This window comes from Miscanthus floridulus, chromosome 12 (genome assembly GCF_019320115.1).
Source record: "Miscanthus floridulus cultivar M001 chromosome 12, ASM1932011v1, whole genome shotgun sequence".
NCBI lineage: Eukaryota > Viridiplantae > Streptophyta > Magnoliopsida > Poales > Poaceae > Miscanthus > Miscanthus floridulus.
In genome coordinates this window covers 74368666-74393224 of record NC_089591.1, presented here as the reverse complement: position 1 = coordinate 74393224, position 24559 = coordinate 74368666, and the positions used below count along the sequence as shown (strand labels likewise).

The 24559-nt window shown below is 43.3% G+C and overlaps 1 protein-coding gene across 1 annotated transcript; it reads right to left on the bottom strand.

Annotated features, from left to right (window-relative positions):
• Window positions 1-23249: 23249 nt before the first annotated feature.
• On the bottom strand, window positions 23250-24281 carry LOC136496153 (uncharacterized). The gene is made up of 2 exons (XM_066491854.1): window positions 24128-24281; window positions 23250-23644 (listed from the first exon to the last, which is right to left on the bottom strand). Exons 1-2 carry the CDS (start codon window positions 24279-24281, stop codon window positions 23250-23252), a joined length of 549 nt encoding a protein of 182 aa, XP_066347951.1.
• Between the last annotated feature and the right edge of the window lie 278 nt (window positions 24282-24559).

The following is a 24559-nucleotide window of genomic DNA, read 5'->3' as shown; positions in this document are numbered from 1 at the left end:
AGAAACAAAGTGGCTCAGAGTTTGAAGCTTGCAAATATGGTGGTCAACATAGTAGACCAGCCCCCAGGAGTGCTCGGTTGGTATAACCAAGAGCTATAGTGACTAGAAGAACTCTTGTGATAGGGTTTAGAGGTAGGCTAAACCCACAGTTGTGCATAGTAGAGTAGCATGGAGCTACAACTAGAAGAAGTCTTGTGACAGCTAGTAGAGTGGCATATCCAGCAGTCCCATATCAGTTCTTCGAGAGTGCATGGCGACGTCTATCCATGAAGGGTCATACCCGGACCTGAATGTGTACAGATGGCATCGGCTGGGTGGCAAGATGTGTGAATAGCTCATCCTACATACTAGCCAGCAGGCTTCCTCTTACAGTAGCTATGCTCCCAAGGGTAGTCGGCCAACAAATGTTCGTAGCCGAATAGTCTACCCAAGGTTCTAGGCTAGGACACACTGTACTTCTGTTTCTACCCAAATGCACTACTCTTCTCCTGTTGGATCCAGGTGCATCGGGTACGAAAGTACCTATGGAGAAACATTTAGAGTATGAGTACTATGTCATAGCTGAGTAGGTGTTGTGTTTGGTATTGTCTGAAAAGATCTTGTATCTAATGAACTGTTGTTGAATAAAAAATCTTCATCCGAGTACTATGCTGTTAACTCATACTATCAAGCGATTATCCAAGTATTGCATAAACTGTCCGAGTACTTCACTGATGTGGCCATGTAGGAGATGGTCGTATCAAGGCAGGTACCTGGATGGCGTGAACCCAATAGATAAGTCTGAACATAGTGTGTCATGCTGGAAACCATGAAAAGGCGTACAACCATCGTATCAATCCGTGCGGCGTCATTAAAATGGTAGGGAAACCGAAGCGGCACACCCGTTGGTGTGATTACCAGGTCACATGGTAGTGTGATTCCTGTATAAAATGTAACCAACCCCGAGCGTCATCTTCCTCGGTCTCATTTCACTTTCTGCTTAAGCCCCCGTGCCTGCTGTGAGCGTCGTCCATCGCAAACCCTAGATCTGTAAAAAGCTCTGCTTGATGGGTAAGGGCAAGAACTCGAGCATCGCCATCAAGAAGACGGCCGAGAAGAGGGCGCTAGAAGTGCCAGAGATGGCCGTCACCGCCCAGATCTGGCCGACGCCAAGCATGAAGCCAAAGCACCTCTAGAAACTCCTCGATCAGGGCTATTTGCCGGACTAGAAGCTTGGTGAATGGAAGGCGCCTGGAGAACACTGCATTCCAAACCTTGAGCCAGGTGCGATCGTTCTCTTTGTGCCATTCATACAGCACGGGTTAGGGTTGCCAGCTTGTCCCTTTTTGCATGGGTTTTTGCATTACTACGGCATAACCCTGAACCATGTGAACCCAAATTCCATCTTGCATTTGTCAATTTTTGTCAATCTCTACGAAACTTTCCTTAGCATCCCCCCTTCCATCACTTTGTTTCGTTACTTCTTTAAACTGAAACTGCATCCAGACACAACAAATCCAAGTGTTTTGGGAGGTGCCGATATTTAGTTCTAGGTGGGGAAGAAGAAAGAATATCTCCACTATACCCTGGTCGATTCTGTGAAGAATTGGAGAGCCGAGTGGTTTTATGCGGGGAATATGTGGCTGCCGCTGGAGGTTCATAGTAACGCCACACCAGTGCCCAACGCTCGCTGGGAGAAGGAACCAATGAAAGCGATGGAGCTTGAAGGAATTCGTCCATTCCTCAAGTAGCTCTCAGCCATGAAGGATCAAGGCCTAAATGGAGTTGGAGTGGTCACTAGCTTTATGGGGCGCCAAGTGCAGCCGCTTCAGGAGAGGGTACACTATGGCTTCTAGTACATCAGGCCAAAGGATCTAGCTCGAGTAACAACTGATGAATTGACAGATGATAAAGTCCTAGAGAGGATTCAGGATATACTCCAGGCAGTGTTTTCATAAATGCTAAACGGTAAACAGTCGGTCACCTACCGTTTAGCCATTATTCGGGCAAAACGTCCCATTAAACGGGCTAAACGGCCAATTAAACGAGGTAAATAGGTGATTAAACAGAAATGGCGCACCACCGTGTAGCGTTTACACGGTGTTTAAATGGGCTAAACGGCCGTTTAGGCGAACAGTGACTCCAGGTGGTATTAGTAATACCGTACTAGTACCCTGAACTTGACCATGAACATCCACCTACTGTCGTAAGTACTCTAACCTTTGTGACTTTGTAGTGTCTTGATATTGTGGGAACTGGCTCCTAAAAACTGATTATTGTCGATGCAGCATTTGGGGTGCAATTTCAATGACTTGCCTGATTTGCCTCCGCATGTCAGCTTTGGGGGAGTTGGTGGAAGCGGGGCAGCGTGAAAGGTCCTAATGGCTAGAGGGGGAGATGAATAGCCTAATAAAAATTTCTACAACAACATTTAACAAAAGGTTAGACAATTATGAGGCGAAGCAAGTGTTGCGCTAGCCTACTTAAAATGCAAGCCACTTACCACAATTCTAGTTTAAATAGTGTCGATTCACACAAGAGGTATGACACTAACCTATGTTAGTGTTCTCTCAAAAGCTAACTAAAGAGCCACACCAACCAACCAAGCAAGCTCTCACAACTAGTTACACTAAAGAGCTTGTCAACTAGTTTGTGATAATGTAAAGAGAGCGATCAAGATAGTTATACCGCCGTGTAGAGGAGTGAACCAATCAATCACAAGGATGAATAACAATGAAGACCAATCACCTCGGAATCAAAGGATGAACACAATGATTTTTACTGAGGTTCACTTGCTTGCTGGCAAGCTACTCCTCATTGTGGCGATTCACTCACTTGGAGGTTCACGTGCTAATTGGCTTCACACGCCAAACCCTCAATAGGGTGCCGCACAACCAACACAAGATGAGGATCACACAAGCCACGAGCAATTTACTAGAGTACCTTTTGGCGCTCCACCGGGGAAAGGTCAAGAACCCCTCACAATCACCATGATCGGAGCCGGAGACAATCACCACCCTCCGCTCAACAATCCTCGCTGCTCCAAGCCATCTAGGTGGTGGCAACCACCAAGAGTAACAAGCAAAATCCGCAGCGAAACACGAACACCAAGTGCCTCTAGATACAAACACTCAAGCAATGCACTTGGATCACTCCCAATCTCACTATGATGATGAATCAATGATGGAGATGAGTGGGAGGACTTTGACTAGGCTCACAAGGTTGCTATGTCAATGAAAATGGCCAAAGATATGAGCCATAGCCGGCCATGGGGCTTAAATAGAAGCCCCCACGAAATAGAGCCATTGTACCTCTTCACTGGGCATACTACGCTCTGACCGGACGCTCCGATCAAACTGACCGGACCTTGGACTCTGTGTCCGGTCCACTGATGGACGCCATGTGTCACCAGCTTCAAACGCTGTTCGTCAGTTTTCAACGGCTATGAAGCTGACTGGACGCTCTGGCAAAACTGACCGGACGCTGGAGCCTCAGCGTCCGGTCGAGTATAGTAAGGGTTAAAAACCGGTTTTCCTCGACTGGATGCGTCCGGTCCACCTCGACCGGACACAGCCCAGCGTCTGGTGGTAAACCCTAGCCTCTGTACCACCAGTCAACGCGACCGGACGCAGGCAGTCGGCGTCTGGTGCTTTTGGATCCAGCGTCCGGTCACTTGACCGACGCTGGCATCTCCTCCATTCTCTTCACCCTTGCTCAAGTGTGCTAACCACCAAGTGTATCACCTTGTGCACAAGAGTTAGCATATTTTCACAAATGTTTTCAAGGGTGTTAGCACTCCACTAGATTCTAAATGCATATGCAATGAGTTAGAGAATTTAGTGGCACTTTGATAACCGCATTCTGATATGAGTTTCACCCCTCTTAATAGTACGGCTATCAAACCTAAATGTGATCACACTCTCTAAGTGTCTTGATCACCAAAATAAAATAGCTCCTATGGATTATACCTTTGCCATGAGCTTTTTGTTTTTCTCTTTCTTCTTTTCAAGTTTAAGCCCTTGATCATCGCCATGTCATCACCATTGTCATGTTATGATCTTCATTAGCTTCTCCACTTGAAGTGTGCTACCTATCTCATGATCACTTGATGAACTAGGTTAGCACTTAGGGTTTTATCAATTCACCAAAACCAAACTAGAGCTTTCACAGCGTCTACTGGAGTAGATAGAGGGAGCGCTGCCTCCATCGTCCCTGTGGACCAAGACGCCGAGAGCGAATCTAAAGGGGCCCCGGATGACTTCATAGTCTAGGCAAACCCAAGTGCCAGATAGGGAGCCATTGGTCGAAAATGATCATTAGAGGCCAATGTTGCCGCCGAGAGCAGGGTAGTGCCCAAGAGGCCCCGTCAAGCCTGCACACTGAGACGAGGTAAAATATAATCTTGAAGTAACTCCGTGTAGTCTAACAGTTATCATATTTTGAGCCCAATCTTGAATAGTCGTAGCTCGGGATACTGCTGATGAGGAGCTGGTGTCCGAGGAAGTAGACACATCGTTCTCTGTCTGGCAGTAAGTATGCTTCTGAATAAAATTTTATACTGAACTTTGTCATGGATATACTTGAAGATGTTGCATTGTTCTTGATAGGATGCCACCGATAGACCTTATAAGCACCATAGATGCCAACTCAAGGTGACGGGGGCGCACCCGGACAAGATGCAGACGCAGCGAGTCAATAGGCCGACTCGATACTGTCGGCACCAGTGTCCACCTTGAAGCTAGGTAGGACATCTAGCGGCATGATGCTAGGAAGGCCCTACCTGAAGAAAATATCCTCCACCAAGTAAGTGTCAAAACTGATTGCCATAGTCTTGTAGTATCCCAAGAACAACAATTTACTTCTGCGTGTATCAGGGTACAAAAAACAACAAGTACCTGGTCACAAAGCGATGAACCCCGGGTTGAAGAGAACCCGCATGCTGAGAGTGACCAAGTGGAAGGAAGCCAGGCAAGCGGGCCTATGTCCCGACCCAAAGCCACTGAAGCACCGCAACCGCAGCGTCCAACATCCACTAATGGTGGAGCAGAATAGGCGGAGCAGCCAAGTACTACTGAGCATGTGGAGGTATCATAGCCATAAGTGGCGGCGCCTAATGAGGGCAAAGCTCACTAGCTGCTAGGACTAGAGCTGATGGAGTTTGCCACCATCGAAGATGGGTAGAGCGCTAGCGTGAGTACTCCAACTCTGAGTGCGTCTGCGCCATATGTGGCGACGATGAGTACCTGACTGGTTGGAGAGGAGGAAGCCGTCCAGGTGATCAGACCGAGTACCCATCTCCGAACTTATAGTTCGGAGTTTGCTGGGTTAATGAAGTCTTGGTTTGGGTTGTTGAACCAGGCCTCTGTCTTCGATGGCCAGCTGAGGGTAAGTCCTATACTTTGTTGCTTCTTGCATGTTGATGTTTTCTAGGTTCTCATCTATGGAATAGTCATATACCTAGGACGCAGAGCTGAAGGCTTCCGTCAAGGTTTAGGAAGTCCAGGCGGAGCTCTCAGGTTGAAGGAGGAGTAGGCCAAGAAGGAGTCCGAGTGGATGTCCGTGCAAGAACGGCGTTAGGAGACTCTCCCCATCCTTTGGGCTCAAATTGGTGAGGCTGAGCGCCAAAAAGCAACCGCCGAAACTAGAAAGAATGATGCCTTTGATTCTTTGTTAAAGATGATGGGAAAGGCCGAGCTCTTTGATACCAAGCTAAAAGGTAAGAGGATTGTATGACTTTCCTACAGTTCCTGAAATGCAGTAGTTAGTGATCATGATGATGATCATGTATGGTCCTCTTTGTAGAAGAGTAGGTCAAAACCCGACGGTTGGAAGGCGAGGTGAAGGAACTGAATGAAGCCCTGAGAACCAAGCACAACCAAACTAATGAGGTAACAGAATGAGCAAGTGAAGAACTCGCTCGAGCTAAGCTGATAAGGCGAGGAGCTGATCGTGATCTGATGCAGGCTCTGAAGTCGGTGACCGACATGAAGGCCCAACTAGAGAGGGCGCAGTTGGAGCGCAACATGCTCTAGGAAGCTGTGAAGCCACTTGCCCTCCTCTTTCATAGGCTAGAAGATGGTGAAAGAAGGTGGGTGGATATAGTAAAAGAAATCCCCAACCACTTCGAGAGCTATGTACATGGAGCCAAGGTCTGCATTCAGAATGTACTTGGTACGCTCCGAGTGCTATACCCGGCTGTGGATCTCCATCAGGTAGCCACAGACTATGATGATGAAGTCCATCTTGCTGCCGTGGAAAGAGCTAAGGAGGAACTCGATGGGCTCGCAACCACCATAGCAAATGAATTACACCTTAGGATGGATGTAACACCTCGGGTGTTTAAATACTTAAATATGCCATGTCATCATATGCATAGCACATCATTCATGTGTTAGTGAAAATTTTGATATGCATACACTAAAACAAGTTTACCTTTATGTTATATGTGTTGACTTGTATGGCTTGAATTGAGTTAAAAATTCTTTGTATTGAATTGAATTTCCGAAAACCCTGATTTTCAGTATTTAAATTCTACCCTGAAAACCCATTTCAAAATCTAAGCATATTTTGGGGTTGAGCCTAAAAGCAAAAGTGTAGAGCTTGTCAAGTTGTACAAAGTTGGTTTTTGGAGTTTTCAAAGTTGTTATGAAAAATTTGAAGTAATTTGAAAAGGCAAAATTCTTTAAATTTTGAAATGGGAGTAATTAGGGGGTGGTTATAAAAGAAAAGTTGTAGAACTTTGGATTTTGAACAACTTTTATTTTTGGATATTTTTGAGTTGTTACATAAATTTGGGAGTAATTTGGATTTTAAAACGAATGGCATTTTGGTAAATAAGTGGAACAGTGCCGTCGGGCAGCTATCACCGCCGGCGGTCCTTCTTCGGCGTTCCAGGCACGTTCGTGGCATCTTTGGCTCCATGCTGGCATGGAGAAGGCTGCGTTGTGGCTTCCTTGTGTTTTTGAGCCACGGTATATGGCCTTCACCGTCACCGTTTTTTCGCCGTTCTCCGTTTTCTCATCCTCTGTTTTTCCCGTCACCGCCGCCGCTGCTCTGTCGAGCTGTGCGGTCGCCATCGCGCGTTCCCATCCTTGGCGAAGCTTGCCACAGCTCCGCTTGTTCCTTGCGCACCCAGTTGACCCACCCTTGCAGCCTGACTCCGCCTGGAAGTGTTGCTCGGTGTCTTTCTTCCTCGCGGCCGGCAGCGGCGCCATCGCGTTCGCCTCACCGTGGCCAGTGCTCCACGGTGCGTAACTGTCCTTGCTCGGTGTTGTTTCAGATTCGCCTTGATGCCGTGGTGCTTTGTGCCCGGTTAGTAGACCGTTTTGTACACCACAGTCACCGGGACACCGCCATCGACGACCGTTGCTCCGTCGTGGCTGCTATGCACATCGACCAGCGCCTCTGTTGATCATCCGACTCGGCCTTTGACTCCAACCCGTTCGGGGTGAGCTCCTGGTGCTTCCTGGGCCATTTGTTTAAGCTCTATCGGTCTCACATCGCCGGCATAGCATAGCCATGCCACCGTGTCCGCCATGGCCATCGTCAAGCTCGTGCACCGCTATAATTAGTCTCGATAGTACACTCAATCGACGCGGGGTGATGAGGGGAGTGCGTTGGTACTCTCGCTGTCGCCGTTGATCCCACCGGCGGTGAGAAATCGCTGGTCAATGCCGTCGTTGCCATGGTCAGTGCGGGAGGAAGGGGATGACAGGTGGGGTCATGGTGTCAGTGACTCAGTGATTTGAAAATGAAATTTTCCTTTTTCAGAATTGAATGAATAGTGTATGCTTTTGTTATTTTTGTGTAGAATTATTTAGAGCTCCAAAAATTATGAAAACTTTTTTGTGACCTCTCTGTGATGTATATTATTTAGAAAAATATGAAATGTTGTTTTTCAGTACTTTTTGAATGTGATAAAAATTGCTCAATTAATTAATAAATGGGTTTCTATGATTTTTCGAGGCTTATTTAATTATCCAAAAATTATGAAAATTGTTTTGCCACTTAGTTATCATGTGATGAACATTTACAAAAATTTTGAGCTCAATTGGAATAAGTTGATTTATTTCATAATTTTGAATTAAATAATTAATTCATAAAAGCAAATAGTAACCTTTAATGATTTAGGTTTTGTTTGAATTTTTGGATTGAGTGATGACCTTGGGTCATTAGTTGGTAATGATCCTTGGCAATGGAAGTAAAGGTTACAAAAAAGGTTTAGTTAGTTTGACTTGTAACTGTACCGCAAAGGAAAGTTGTATTCAAGTTGTTAATTTTGCATCCATCATCGAGCATCATATTTTTGTATCTCGCATCATGTTAAACATGGCATTATTACTACGTGTAGTGAACGAAGGTGAACACGTGGTAGTTAATCAAGTTGCGGAGAAGGTTAATCCGTCTGTTGAGGTCGGATCTGATAATTGTGGAACGTCTTAGGAACCTGACTTTTCCGTGAACCAAGGCAAGCCCTGGATGCATTTAAACATACCTTGTGTTTTACAAATTTTTATCGCTTTCGCTTTTATATACTGCATTAAGTGATTAGGAGTCAAGTGGAAACCTAATTGGTGCATTATCAACCTTGTTCTTCCATATCTACTTTGTTACCAGTTTTACTTTGTAAATGCCTAGTTATACTTAGCCATGCTTAGACAGATAAAAGTCAGGTTATTACCTGTCACCCGCGAGTTTTAAATAGATCTTTGGTTACGTTTGGTTACTTATGTTATCATGTGATACGAGCTTGTGGAATAATAAATCTAGACCGGGTGGACTCGGTGTGTGAGAGCCACAAGACATGGAGGTCTTGTGAGCGCTTCTTTCCGCCTGTGTCGATTAAGGTCCGTCCGTTGTTGAATTGCATGAGGTGAGACTTTGTAGTACTAACCACATACTCCGGTAAGCCTTAACTCGGCTATTCTATTACGAGGATGGCTACTCGCGCACTGGGAGTGGAGAGATGGTAGGAATAGCGTGTACCCACGTTGCAATGGGCTGGATTGGTGGAGTACTATATTCTCGGGTGGCGCGGACTCGTTCTTGTTTTAGGGGACCTGAGGGTAGGTTGGTATATGTAGGTCAGGGACCTACATATGTCGTGTGGTCTGGAATCCCCAGCTAGGTTTAATCGGTTCGAATCGTCGTTGCTCCTTGGTTATGAAGACTCAACTCACTGTTCATCATCGTAGTTTAATAACTGGAACTTGAGTAAGGTTTGAGAAAGTATGGGATATGAAGTTTCATGACCCCATTACGGATCATGTCAGCTTTGTATATGATCTTTTGAAGATAAAAATGTTAATATAAAGAATCTTGTTAGAGAGCTTTTATGCAAAAAGAACTTTGACTATTGCTAAAGCCATACCTTGAATCCCTGAGCCTGCATTTCTGAGTCTTCTTAGTTTTTATTCTGGTTAAGTCTTGTTGAGTACTTTTATACTCAGGGTTCGTTGACCCTTGTTGCAGGTGAGCCTCATGAGCAGGTCTGTTTTGGACCATGCTGCATGACTGTTGTTTAGGTCAATGACAATAAATGAATGCATGATCCTTGGGCAGGATACTTATATTGTGTGTTTGTATAATGTACTAATGCCACTCCACTACTACTATGGTTTGTAATAATTATCGAACTTAGTTTGTAAGGTTTGAAACAACTGGTTTGTAAACTAAGTTATCGTAAGACTTTCGCTAATTTACTCTGATGTAGATATTTGAATAAATGTTGTAATACTGCAATGACTTTGTAATGGGATCCTGCTCGGAAATCGTGGATGATTCGGGGTTCCCCAAGGACACCCGACAGTCTTCTTAAGTTACCAGGAACATATGCATAGTCATCAGAGGTCGTTGGACAGTGATAGGTGCTTGTGGGTCCTATAATTTAGGAGGTTCTACCATAGAATGGTATCAGAGCGATCATTACAAAGTCTTTGTTGTATTGTTTTATAAAAGCTTCAAAATGATTTGGGACAAATATATATAACTTGCTAATTTGGTCCAAATTGCTTCTGGCTTATCTTATTTCATTCTCACCATTCCTTAGTTGATTAAAAAGCTTTGTGTGGTGGAGTAGTAATCTTATTATGCCCTATATAATAACAACTATTATTTATGTACCTTATAAGTTTTGATGTTTTTGTTCATAAGAACGATTCATGCATCATAATTAATTCACTTGTTACTTCCTTCACTTTGAGTCTGGGTTGGGTAGTGAGTCTGGGTTGAGTATGTAATCCATCCTGGCTGCTCTTTAGACTTTGATCAGATTGTCTTACTTGGATTAATTTTGCTTCCTACAGTATGGCTTATACCAAGATAACGCCCCATAAGTCCATTGGACCTAAAGGAGTTCCTCGTCACCAGCTTGCCCCTAGGAATGATGGTGCTAGCAGTAGCAGCTCTAGGCCTGATCCCCAGGCAGAGATATAGAGGCTTACAACAGAGTTAGCTCAGGCTACTAGAGATAGGGCTGTGGATGCCATCCATGTGGGAGAGTTATGGGATAGATTGAGGTGTCTTACCACCGCTCACAAGAACTACGAACGTATGTTAGTTCATATGGTGGATGGAAGGAATAAAGCTCGGCATAGAGAAGATGTAGCTAGAGTTAGAGCTCATGAGCTAGAATTCTATGTAGAAGACTTAGAAGAATATAATATTAATCTGCATGAAGAAGTCCATAGGCTGAGTAATCTCCTAGATCCAAATCATGAACCTCAAGCAGATGGAGTGGACCCTAGCGTCATCATTGCTGATAATGATGAACTTGAAGAGGAAGAAGAAGAAGATCTAGAAGAATTAGTGATGATCGACGAAAGTGATAATGAAGGCAAAAATGTTTCTGGAATGGATACCGATCATGAGGTTTGATGTGGTCGAGGAAAAGAGTAGAGTTGTAAATAGTGAGATCTAGGTAAGTTAAGTAGTCTTGTGTAGGTGCGGGCTTGTGTTTAAATAAGTGAAACCAATGTAATGTGTTGTAGTAAGCTCTTGTATCGTTTAATAAAGGCTTGTGAGTAAAGTTTGGTTTGTTATGAACAGATGCGTTGTACGTGGGGTTCGCATATTCTTGGTACTTCACAAGATGAAGACGGTATTCCTGATCCACCACCAGTTCCTTCGAATCTGGCTGATGCTATCGCCGCCCTTGTCAATGTGAATATTGAAAATGCTCGATTGCTTCGAGAGATAGCTCAGAGTAATTAGAATATGGTGCAAGGAAACCGTGGCCGCAATCATAACAAGCAGGAGGCTACGTATGTTGATATTACAGATACAAGACCACCAGTGTTCACCAAGGCCGATGAACCACTAGAGGCTGATGATTGGCTTCGGACTATGGAGCAGAAATTTGATCTTATTCCATGCACGGAGATGCAGAAACCTATGTTTGATGCTCAGCAACTTAGAGGTGCAGCAAGTGCTTGGTGGGCAAATCTAGTGGCTATGCAACCAGCTGGCATTCCAATAACTTGGGCTAAGTTCCATACTTCCTTCAGAGCTCATTATATTCTAGAAGGAGTGATGGCCATGAAGCTGGATGAGTTCCTTGCTTTGAAGCAAGGGGATCAAATGGTTATGCAATATGTGGGTAGATTTAATCATCTATCACAGTATGCATCTAAACATGTCAACACAGATGCTAAGAAAAAGAAATGGTTTATGCGAGGTCTAAATACCAAGCTACAAACAATGATGACTACATGTACCAATGTTACTTATCATGAGGCAGTAAATATTGCAATTGCTTCTGAGGAAAAATATCGGCAGCATAAGGAGATCAAGAAGAAAAAGAGTGGGCCGTTTGGATCTTTTGGTGGAAATCAAAAGAGGCAAAAGATAATCTATCATCCAGTCAACCATTATCGTCCTCCTTATCGTCCGCCATAGTTCCAAGCTGGGCAACAATCAAATGTCCGTCCTACCACAACTTACCAGAATCCACAATAGACAAAAGCTCCTAGTCTCAATGCTCCAACGTCCTAGGGTCATAATTATCCATGTTATAATTATGGAAGGTCCGGTCATTTCTCCAGGGAATGTCCATATCCCAAACAGTATAATTCAAATTCTCAGAAGGCTCCTGCCAATCAACAATAGGGTCAAGCACAGAACAAGAACAACAATCAGAATGCTCAGAAGGGCAAAGATGAAAGGAAGATAGGACGAGTTTTCTATATTCAAGCTAGGAAAATTCTGGAAGGGGAGCCAGTGATGATGGGTATGTTTCCTATCGCCGATCACCCTATTGTTATGCTTTTTGATTCTGGTGCATCTTATTCATTCATCAATAGAACCTTTGTCATAAAACATGAAATTCCAATTGAGGAAACAAAGGAAATTTTCTTTATACAGTCGCTCGGGGGACGTCTGTGTACTAAGGAAATAGTATACCAGGTACCCATAAACCTGGGTGGGCATATTTTTCCCACTACCATGATTATTCTTAAGGATCAAGATATCGATGTGATCTTGGGAATGAATTGGATGTATCAGCATAAGGCTATTATAGATGCTTTGAATAGGACATTAAGGGTGAGTTTGCCTAATAGTAATTCTCAGCTTCTTATCCAACTTCCAACCTTAAGGAGATCAGTGGAAAGAGTTTGTGCAACTTCTGTTAAGGAGATTAGAGATATCCCGGTAGTTTGTGAATTCCCTGATATTTTTCCTGAGGATTTACCCAGTCTACCACCTGATAGGGATGTTCAGTTTAACATAGAGTTAAAACCTAGAACATCTCTAATCTCTCGAAGAGCTTATAGGATGCCTCTCAAGGAATTAGCTGAGTTAAAAACTCAGTTGCAAGAGTTGATTGAGAAAGGATTTATCCAACCTAGTTCATCACCTTGGGGATGTCCTACAATTTTTGTGAAGAAGAAAGATGAGACCTTGAGGTTGTGTGTTGACTATCGTTCGTTGAATGAAGTGACAATTAGAATAAGTATCCCTTACCTCGGATAGACTTACTTTTTGATCAACTGGCTGGAGCCAAAGTTTTCTCCAAGATTGATTTGAGGTCAGGCTATCACCAAATCAAGATTAAGCCCGAAGATATTCCTAAAATGACATTTACCACAAGATATGGATTATATGAATACTTGGTAATGTCTTTTGGTTTGACAAATGCCCCAACTCATTTCATGTATCTGATGAATTCAGTATTCATGCCTGAGCTAGATAAGTTTGTAGTGGTGTTTATTAACGACATCCTAGTATATTCCAAGAACAAGAAGGAACATGCAGAACATCTCAGAATTGTCCTGACCCGCTTGAGAGAACATCAACTATATGCCAAATTCAGTAAGTGTGACTTCTGGCTTAAGGAAGTATAATTTCTTAGACATGTCTTGTCAGCTGAAGGAGTTGCTATTGATCCAAGCAAAGTTAAGGATGTGCTTGATTGGAAACCACCAACCACTGTTCATCAGGTTCGGAGTTTTCTAGGAATGGCGGGGTATTACTGTCATTTTATTCCAAATTTCTCTAGAGTATCCAAGTCCATCACTGGGTTGTTGAAGAACTAAGCCAAGTTTGTCTGGTCGCCTGATTGTGAAGAAGCTTTCTAGACTTTGAAGAGATTGTTAACCACTGCACCGGTATTAGCCCAACCTGATATCGAGAAGTCATTTGATGTTTACTGTGATGCTTCGGGTATTGGTATTGGATGTGTATTGATGCAAGAAGGCCGAGTCATTGCCTATGCTTCCAGATAACTTAAGCAACATGAAGAGCACTATCCCACTCATGATCTAGAGTTAGCAGCAGTTGTCCATGCTTTGAAGATTTGGCGGCATTACCTGCTTGGTAATACATGCCATATTTATACAGATCACAAGAGTTTAAAGTATATCTTTACTCAATCGGATTTGAACATGCGACAGAGAAGATGGTTGGAATTGATTAAAGATTATGACTTGGAAGTACATTATCATCCTGGTAAAGCAAATGTGGTTGCAGATGCCCTCAGTCGAAAGAGTCATTGCAATCGTCTGATAATAAAAACAATGGGTTTGACTTTATGCCAAGAGATGGAAAAGTTGAGTATAGAGGTAATTCAACAAGGTAGTTTGACCAATGTAACTGTTGAAGCCACTATTCGAGACTAGATTATTGCTGCTCAGAAAGAAAACAAGGGTATAGCCCATATCAAAGAAAGAATTAGGAATGGGAAGGTGGAATGCTTCAAAGTAGATGATGAAGGTGTGTTATGGTTCAAGAATCGCTTAGTGGTACCAAAGGTTTCTGAGTTGCGACGGTCAATTCTTGAAGAGGCACATGCTACTAGGTTATCTATTTATCCAGGAAGTAATATGATGTACCATGATTTGAAACAGAGATTTTGGTGGACCAAAATAAAGATAGAAATTGCTCGGTATATAGCAAAGTGTGATACTTGTAAAAAGGTGAAAGCTATACATTTGAGGTCTGCTGGAGAGTTACAGCCATTACCTATTCCAGCTTGGAAGTGGGAGGATATCAGTATGGACTTTATTGTTGGTCTACCCAAGACATCAAAAGGTTTTGATTCAATATGGGTCATTGTAGATCGACTAACTAAGTCAGCACATTTTCTTCCAGTCAAGAGTATATATCCTACTATCTAGTATGCCAAGATGTATTTAGCAAGAATCATGAGTCTACATGGAGTACCAAAGACCATTGTGTCAGATAGGGGTACACAATTTATCTCTAGCTTTTGGAAACAATTGCATTCTTCATTGGGTACCAAACTACTGTATAGTACATCTTATCATCCACAGACCGATGGTCAGACTGAAAGGGTCAATCAAGTACTTGAAGATATGTTAAGGTGTTGTGTCCTTAATTATTCCAATAAGTGGGATGAATGTCTGCCTTTGGCTGAGTTATCATACAACAATAGTTATCAAGAGAGCATTAGGATGGCTCCGTTTGAAGCACCTTATGGTCGTAGATGCAGAACATCACTGAGTTGGTCTAAGCCCGAGGAAAGAAGGTTCTTTGGAGTTGACCTTGTGAAAGAAACAGAAGATAAGGTTAGGCAAATACAAAGTAATTTGAAGATAGCTCAGTCCCGACAAAAGAGTTATGTAGATAAATGACGTAGACCATTGGTGTTTAATAAGGGAGATTTTGTATATCTGAAGGTATCACCAATGAAGGGAGTTACCCGTTTTGGTGTTAAAGGCAAGTTGGCACCTCGATATATTGGACCATTTCAAATTTTAGAGAGGTATAGAAAGGTGGCATATCGCTTGAAATTACCAGAACATCTCTCAGCCGTACATGATGTGTTTCATGTTTCTCAATTAAAGAAGTGTCTCCGAGTGCCTGAGCAGAATGTTGAGGTTGAAGGAGTGGAACTTGAACCTGATTTGACCTATTCCAAATATCCTATCCGAGTTCTGGATCAGAAAGACCGTGTCACACGAAGGAGAACAATCAAGTTCTACAAGATACAATGGAATCAACATTCCAAAGAAGAATCTACTTGAGGATCCGAAGATTACTTGTTAGAAAAATTTCCAGAGTTTCTTGCGTCGATATAGAATAATGTTAGTTCTGTTTTGTTGTTACGAATCATGTTTGTAAAGGAACCTCAGCTGTTTTATGAGCAAGTTTTGGATGTTTTTGGACTGACACATTTCCTTTTCCATTACTTACCCTATGACTTTGAATCTTGGGGCGAGATTTCTTTTAGGGGGAAGGATTGTAACACCTCGGGTGTTTAAATACTAAAATATGCCATGTCATCATATGCATAGCACTAGCACCTCATTCATGTGTTAGTGAAAATTTTGATATGCATACACTAAAACAAGTTTACCTTTATGTTATATGTGTTGACTTGTATGGCTTGAATTGAGTTAAAAAAATTGTATTGAATTGAATTTCCGAAAACCCTGATTTTCAGTATTTAAATTCTACCCTGAAAACCCATTTCAAAATCTAAGCATATTTGGGGTTGAGCCTCAAAGCAAAAGTGTAGAGCTTGTCAAGTTGTACAAAGTTTGTTTTTGGAGTTTTCAAAGTTGTTATGAAAAATTTGAAGTAATTTGAAAAGGCGAAATTCTTTAAATGTCCCCTATTTGAATTCGAATTTGCATTTCAAAATATAGACCGAATTAGGGAGTGGTTATGAAAGCAAAGTTGTAGAACTTTGGATTTTGAACAACTTTTATTTTTTGAGATTTTTGAGTTGTTACATAAATTTGGGAGTAATTTGGATTTTAAAACGAATGGCATTTTGGTAAATAAGTGGAACACTGCCGTCGAGCAGCTGTCACCGCCGGCGGTCCTTCTTCAGCGTTCCAGGCGCGTCGTGGCTTCCTTGTGTTTCTGAGCCGCGCTATATGGCCTTCACCGTCGCCGTTTTTTTGCCGTTCTCCGTTTTCTCATCCTCTGTTTTTCCCGTCACCACCGCCGCTGCTCCGTCGAGCTGTGCCATCGCCGTCGTGCGTTTCCATCCCGACGAAGCTTGCCATAGCTCCGCTTGTTCCTTGTGCACCCAGTTGACCCACCCTTGCAGCCTGACTCCACCTAGAAGTGTTGCTCGGTGTCTTTCTTCCTCGCGGCCGACAGCGTCGCCGTCGCGTTCGCCTCACCGTGGCCAGTGCTCCACGGTGCGTAACTGTCCTTGCTTGGTGTTGTTTCAGATTTGCCTTGATGCCGTGGTGCTTTGTGCCCGGTTAATTGACCGTTTTGTACACCACAGTCGCCGGAACACCGCCATCGACGACCGTTGCTCTGCCGTGGCTGCTGTGCACGTCGACCAGCGCCTCTGTTGATCATTCGACTCGGCCTTTGACTCCAACGCGTTCGGGGTGAGCTCCTGGTGCTTCCTAGGCCATTTGTTTAAGCTCTACCGGTCTCATGTCACCGGCGTAGCGTAGCCATGCCACCGTGTCCGCCATGGCCGTCGTCAAGCTCGTGCACCGCTGTAATTAGTCTCGATAGTACACTCAATCGATGCGGGGTGATGAGGGGAGTGTGTTGGTACTCTCGTTGTCGCCGTTGATCCCACCGGCGGCGAGAAATCGCTGGTCAGCGTCGTCGTAGCTGTGGTCAGCGCGGGAGGAAGGGGATGACAGGTGGGGTCAAGGTGTCAGTGACTCAGTGATTTGAAAATGAATTTTTCCTTTTTCAGAAATGAATGAATAGTGTATGCTTTTGTTATTTTTGTGTAGAATTATTTAGAGCTTCAAAAATTATGAAAATTTTTGTGTGACCTCTTTGTGATGTATACTATTTAGGAAAAATATGAAATGTTGTTTTTCAGTAATTTTTGAATGTGATAAAAATTGCTCAATTAATTAATAAATGAGTTTCCATGATTTTTCTAGGCTTATTTAATTATCCAAAAATTATGAATATTGTTTTGCCACTTAGTTATCATGTGATGAACATTTACAAAAATTTTGAGCTCAATTGGAATAAGTTGATTTATTTCATAATTTTGAATTAAATAATTAATTCATAAAAGTAAATAGTAACCTTTAATGATTTAGGTTTTGTTTGAATTTTTGGATTGAGTGATGACCTTGGGTCATTAGTTGGTAATGATCCTTGGCAATGGAAGTAAATGTTATGAAAAAGGTTTAGTTAGTTTGACTTGTAACTGTACCGCGAAGGAAAGTTGTATTCAAGTTATTAATTTTGCATCCATCATCGAGCATCATATTTTTGTATCTCGCATCATGTTAAACATGGCATTATTACTACGTGTAGTGAATGAAGGTGAACACGTGGTAGTTAATCAAGTTACAGAAGAGGTTAATCCGTCTGTTGAGGTCGGATCTGATAATCGTGGAACATCTCAGAACCTGACTTTTCCGTGAACCAAGGCAAGCCCCGGATGCATTTAAACCTACCTTGTGTTTTATAAATTTTTATCGCTTTCACTTTTATATACTGCATTAAGTGATTAGGAGTCAAGTGGAAACCTAATTGGTGCATTATCAACCTTGTTCTTCCATATCTACTTTGTTACCAGTTTTACTTCGTAAATGCCCACTTATGCTTAACCATGCTTAGACAGATAAAAGTCAGGTGATTACCTGTCACCCGTGAGTTTTAAATGGATCTTTGGTTACGTTTGGTTACTTATGTTATCTGTGATACGAGCTTGTGGAATAATAAATCTAGACCGAGCGGACTCGGTGTGTGAGAGCCACAAGACAAGGAGGTCTTGTGAGCGGCTTCTTTTCGCTTGTGTCGATTAAGGTCTGTCCGTTGTTGAATTGCATGAGGTGAGACTTTGTAGTACTAACCACATACTTCGGTAAGCCTTAACTCGGCTATTCTATTACAAGAATGGCTACTCGCGCACTGGGAGTGGAGAGATGGCGGGAATAGCGTGTACCCACGTGGCAATGGGCTGGATTGGTGGAGTACTGTATTCTCGGGTGGCGCGGACCCATTCTTGTTTTAGGGGACCTGAGGGTAGGTTGGTATATGTAGGTCGAGGACCTACATATATTGTGTGGTCTGGAATCCCCAGCTGGGTTTAATCGGTTCGAATCGTCGTTGCTGCTCGGTTATGGAGACTCAACTCACTGTTCATCATCGTAGTTTAATAACTGGAACTTGAGTAAGGTTTGAGAAAGTATGGGATATGAAGTTTCATGATCCCATTATGGATCCTATCAGCTTTGTATATGATCTTTTGAAGATAAAAATGTTAATATAAAGAATCTTGTTAGAGAGCTTTTACGCAAAAAAATATTGACTATTGATAAAGCCATACCTTGAATCCCTAAGCCTGCATTTCTGAGTCTTCTCAGTTTTTATTCCGGTTAAGTCTTGTTAAGTACTTTTGTACTTAGGGTTCGTTGACCCTTGTTGCAGGTGAGCCTCATGAGCAGGTTTGTTTTGGACTGTGCTACATGACTGTTGTTCAGGTTGATGACGATAAGTGAATGCGTGATCCTTGGGCAGGATACTTATATTGTGTGTTTGTATAATGTACTAATGCCACTCCACTACTACTATGGTTTGTAATAATTATCGAACTTAGTTTGTAAGGTTTGAAACAACTGGTTTATAAACTAAGTTATCGTAAGACTTCCGCTAATTTACTCTGATGTAGATATTTGAATAAATGTTGTAATACTGCAATGACTCTGTAATGGGATCCTGCTCAGAAATCGTGGATGATTCGGGGTTCCCTGAGGACACCCGATAGTCTTCTTAAGTTACCAGGAACATATGCATAGTCATCAGAGGTCGTTGGACAGTGACAGGTGCATGTGGATCCTATAATTTAGGAGGTTTTGCCATAATGGAGAAGCCTGAGAATAGGCTTTGTGAGTTTGAAAAAACTTGTTGAGCATATGTGCCGGGTAGGCACATTGTAAGAAACAATGTTCTTTTGCTTTCATAGGCTATTAGTTGAATGAAAAACTTAGCCTGTAAATTTTAAAAGTAATGCGTCTTGTTGGGGTACTTAAATGCCTAAGACAACTTTTTGTATACAGTCAACTCATTTAGACTTGGTAATCTTTCGAGTAAGATTGTAGTCTGCTTAGGCTGTAAGATTGTAGTCCTTTAGAAAGGCACGTAAGACTGAGTAGCCAAGTGATCAACATAGTCGCTATTATTAGAATCATGTTAGACTCTTCTGTCGATGTTAAGTGCACAAAGTCACTTGTTCAAGGAACCCTTATAATGATTGTTTGCTATTAGGATCCCGTCTCATAGCTAATGAATCAAGTTACTTGCTTCGAGGAATCACCCTACCTAGGACGATATGCAATAGTTAAAACTAAATGTCAGTAATTGGCTCCCGACCAAGGAGATGTAAGCCATCCGAGTAGGAGGCGTATCTCGTATAATATAGCCTAGTACTCGGTATACAGAGTAAGAACTGTGTGTCAAGTAACTTTATCATATTGAGAGATGTGTAGCCGCGCAATTAGTCAGCTGTATATCTCGTATATGATGTAACAAAGGCTACGACAAAGAGAGACAACTAGAAAGTTGTGTATCTTGCATAAAAGTAAAAAGACAGATTCATCTAGCGAAGAACATTGACTCTGTATTAATAACAAAGAATCTTAAGTACAGAAGCTAGAACACTGAATTTACTTAAATAAGAAAACTACTTAATAATATTAAGTGTAAAATCTCCATAGCCGGTCAATGTTCTAGGAGTTAGGTATGGGATCATTGTCTATGATTAACTCAAAGGGGCCTGGCCGAGTAACTCTAGAGACGATGAAGGGGCCTTCCTAAGGGTTGAGTAGTTTGTGTTGTCCCAAGGTATTCTGGATACGCTTAAGGACTAGATCTCTAACTTAAAAAGCACAGGGGCGCACATTCTTATCGTAGTGATGTCGTAGGCCTTATAGGTACCTGGCAGACTGGAAGAGTGCGTTAAGCTTGATTTCTTCGATACTGTGAATTTCTAGCCACTGGGTTTTGTCTGCTTCGCCTTCATTGTACTGTTCAACCCTAGGAGAGTTCCATATCAAATCTGCTGGCAAGATGGCTTCTAAGCCATAAACTAGGAAAAATGGAGAGTACCCTATCGCTCTACTCTACTGAGTGTGTAGTCCCCAAACTACCTTGGGTAACTCATAGATCCACTTGCCGCAATAATCTTTGAGCTCATCAAATAACCAAGGCTTCAGTCTGGCTAGCAATAGCCCATTAGCCCTCTCTACTTGACTGTTTGCTTGTGGATGAGTGACAGAAGCGTAGTTGATGCTGATGCCGCAATCTTGAGCCCAACTTCTGAACTCAATAACTGTGAAAGGTGAGCCGAGATCAGTGATGATCCGATTGGGCATCCCAAACTGATACAAAATGTCTTGCATGAACACGACTACCTTTGTAGCGTTGAACTTGACGAGTGGTTTGTACTTTATCCACTTGGTAAACTTGTCAATGGCCATGTAGATGTACGCAAAACCACCCAGTGCACATTTGAGAGGTCCAACCATGTCGAGCCCCCAACATGAAAAAGGCCATGATGGATGGATGCAAATAGGTTGTGAGCTAGGACGTGGGCTTGCTTGGCAATGAACTGATAGCCCTTGCAGTGTCACACCAACTCTTCTGCGTCTTTTAGTGTTGTAGGCCAATAATACCTAGTTCTAAAAGCCTTGCCGACTAAGGTCCTAGAGGCTACGTGGTTGCCACAACACCCGGAGTGAATTTCTTCCAAGATCTGTTGCCCTTCTTCAGGCGTAATGCATTTGAGAAAAACACCAGATGATGTGCCTCGCCGGTAGAGCCTGTCTTCGACTAAGACATAGTTCTTGCTTCTACGCGTGATCTGCTCTACTTCTACCTTGTCAGTAGGCAGCTTATGATCTCAAATGTAATCAATAAATACTTGCGTCCATGCTGGGTTGACCACTAGTACCTGGACGTCAGGAGTCGGAGTACTGGTGGATGTGGAAGCTTCTTGTTTGATTGAAGGGACTTGGAGTTCCTGAACAAACATATCAGGGGGTACTTGGGCTCTATCTGATCCCAATTTGGCCAAAACATCAGCTACAACATTAAGATCTCGCATAACATGGAGTATTTCGTGGCCTTGGAAGTGTTTCTCAAGTTTGCGGACTTCTTCACAGTAAGCATCCATGGTCTCCTTGGTGTAGTCCCAATCCTTGTTGACCTGGTTGATGACCACTGAGGAGTCGCCATATACGATTAAACGCTTGATGTTGAGTGAGACTGCTACTCAGAGGCCGTGAAGGAGGGCCTCGTACTCGGCTTTGTTATTGGTAGCAGACCAAAGGATTTGTAGAACATACTTAAGCTGCTATTCATCTAGAGATATAAAGAGAACGCCAGTGCCCATGCCTCCTAGCTTGAGGGAATCATCGAAATACATCTTCCAATGGTCGAGGATAACTGTCGAAGTAGGCTGCTGGGCTTTAGTCCACTCGGCTATGAAATCAACCAAGACTTGAGATTTGATAGCCTTGCAAGAGATGAACTCGATGTTCTGAGCTCCAAGTTCGATAGACCACTTGGATATGCATCCTGTTGCATCCCGATTGTGTAGGACGTCGCCAAGTGGGAAGTCGGATACCACTGTTACCTTGTGCTCGTCAAAGTAGTGGCATAGCTTGCGTGAAGTAATCAAGAGGGCGTAGAGGAGCTTTTGTACATGTGGGTACTTGGCCTTGGATTCTGATAGCACCTCGCTAATATAATAGACAAGTCGTTGTATCTTATATACGTGCCCTTCTTTAACCCGCTCCATGACTATTGCTGTGCTGACTACCATAGTAGTAGCTGCAATGTAGAGTAAGAGTGGTCCGTGCTTCTCTGGTGGAGTAAGTATTGGAGAGGTGGACAGGCGCTCCTTGAGCTTCTGGAAGGCTTCGTCAGCTTCAGCTGTCCACTCAAACTTGCCTGCTTCTTCAACAACTTGAAGAAGGGCAAACCTTTCTCCCTGAGTCGCAAGATGAAATGATTGTGGACAGCCATGCACCCTATTAGCTTTTGAACATCTTTGATGTAGTGAGGCCGAGTCATTTGAGTGATTGCTTGAATCTGTTTCGTGCTAGCTTTGATATCTCGATGGCTCATGAAGAAACCCAATAGCTGTCTGGAAGGAACTCCAAACACACACTTTGTTGGGTTAAGCTTCCACTTGTACTCACGAAGACTGTCAAAGGTTTGTTTCAAGTCTGTAATCAGAGTAGAAGGGTCCTTGGTCTTGACGACGACATCATCCACATAGGCTTCTATATTATGACTGATCTGCTCGCTTAGGCACGCCTGGATAGCCCGCTGATAGGTTGCACCAGCGTTTTTAACCCAAAGGACATGGTCGTGTAGCAGTAGGCACCAAACGGAGTGATGAAGGACGTCTTGCTCTGATCTTCTTTACGGAGGGCAATCTAATGGTAACCCGAGTAGCAATCAAGGAAGGACAAAAGAGTTGACCCCACCATAGAGTCTACGATCTAATCAATGCGAGGTAAGCCGAAGGGATCCTTCGGGCAGTGCTTGTTGAGATCTGTGTAATTGACGCACATGCACCACTCTTTTGAGTTCTTCTTTTGGACAAGTATAGGATTGGCCAGCCAAACAGGGTGAAGGATTTCTCTAATGAACCCGACTACCAATAGCTTGGTGATTTCCTTCTTGATTGCTACTTTCTTATCTGGTGAGAACCATTGTAGACGTTGCTTGACCGGCTTTGAGCCGGGGTTTAAATCCAATTTGTTCTCAGCCAACTCTCTCGAAATACCTGGCATATCAGCTGGCTTCCATGCGAAGATATTCTTGTTTTCCCTGAGAAAGTTGGTTAGCGCGAGTTCCTATTCTTTGGAGAGGTGGGCGCCGATGATAGCTGTCTTAGAGGGATCACTAGTACCTAGATCAATCTTGATGGTATCCATCTTAGAGGGCGGTGCAATGATTCCTGCCTTCTTAATCAGAATCTCCATGTCTTCCGGCTTAGTCTTCTGTGCAAGGTTAGCGATCTCCTGTGCTTCATAGGCTTGCTGCGCTCTAGCTGCAATCTGGATGGCTTCCATGTCGTAGTCGTATGAGCGCTTGAGGTCACCTTGGAAGGAGAGCACACCATTGGGACCTGACATCTTGAGCAAGAGGTACGGATAATGTGGAACGGCCATAAACTTGGCCAAAGCAGGTGGACCGAAGATAGCATGGTATGATGATTCAAAGTCGGCCACCTCGAACTTGATGAACTCTGTTCAGACATTGTTTGGGTTACCAAACATTACTGAAAGCGTGATCTGTCCGAGTGGCATGGTAGCCTTGTCGGGTACTATCCCATAGAAAGGGATGTCAGTGGGGGTGAGTAGGCTGGTAAAGTCTAGGCCTATCTTCTTCAGCGTATCTGTAAATATTATATTCAATCCTGCGCCGCCATCGAATAGGACCTTAGGGACTCTCATGCCAGCTATTGTTGGACCTAGGACAAGTGGATAGTGGTCGGCGTTAGTCACGCTAGTCCATTGATCTTTTCTAGAAAACTAGATCGGATGCTTGGACCAGTTAAGGTACTTTGGCATTGAGGGCTCTCCTACCATGATGTTCCGAAGAGACAACTTTCCCAAGCGCTTATTTGATGAGGACGGTAGCCCTGCAAAGATTACTGTGATTTGGCCCTTAGATTGTTGAAAGGCAGGGTCAGCGTTGTCATCTCCATCTTTGTTGTTATTAGCTTTACCCTTGCCCTTGTTGCTCTTGCCGTAGAAACCCAGTTCTTGGAGTTGTCTGCACTCGGTTGCTGTGTGCTTGGCGTTCTTGTGGAAAGGGCAGGGTAAGTTCTTGAGGTCTTCGAACTTCTTGTTGTTTTTGTTAGACTTCTTGGACCTGTCCATGGAAGCAAGGATGTTATCGGGTCCTCTCTTTCTGCTGGACTGTCCACCCTGATTGGTTCTAGGGTCGTACCTTTTGTTGTCTTGTTGGCCGCGTGGGAATCATTCACGAGTACGTTCTTTAGATGCAATCATCTTCTGTACTATACGCTTGAATTCTTCGACGATCTCTAGATTATAGTCGCAGAATTTTTCAAACTGCCACTTATACTTGATCCCATTGGCGAAGTGATCTATCACCTCCCTGTCTGTGATATCATAGACTTGGGCTCGTAACTCAG

Coding starts and splice junctions, on each gene's coding strand:
- LOC136496153 (XM_066491854.1), bottom strand. CDS start 24,281: ATGGACAGGTCCAAGAAGTCTAACAAAAACAACAAGAAGTTCGAAGAC. Junction 23,645..24,127: donor CAAGAGCAACAAGGGCAAGG/GTAAAGCTAATA, acceptor ATGTCTGAACAG/AGTTCATCAAGTTCGAGGTG.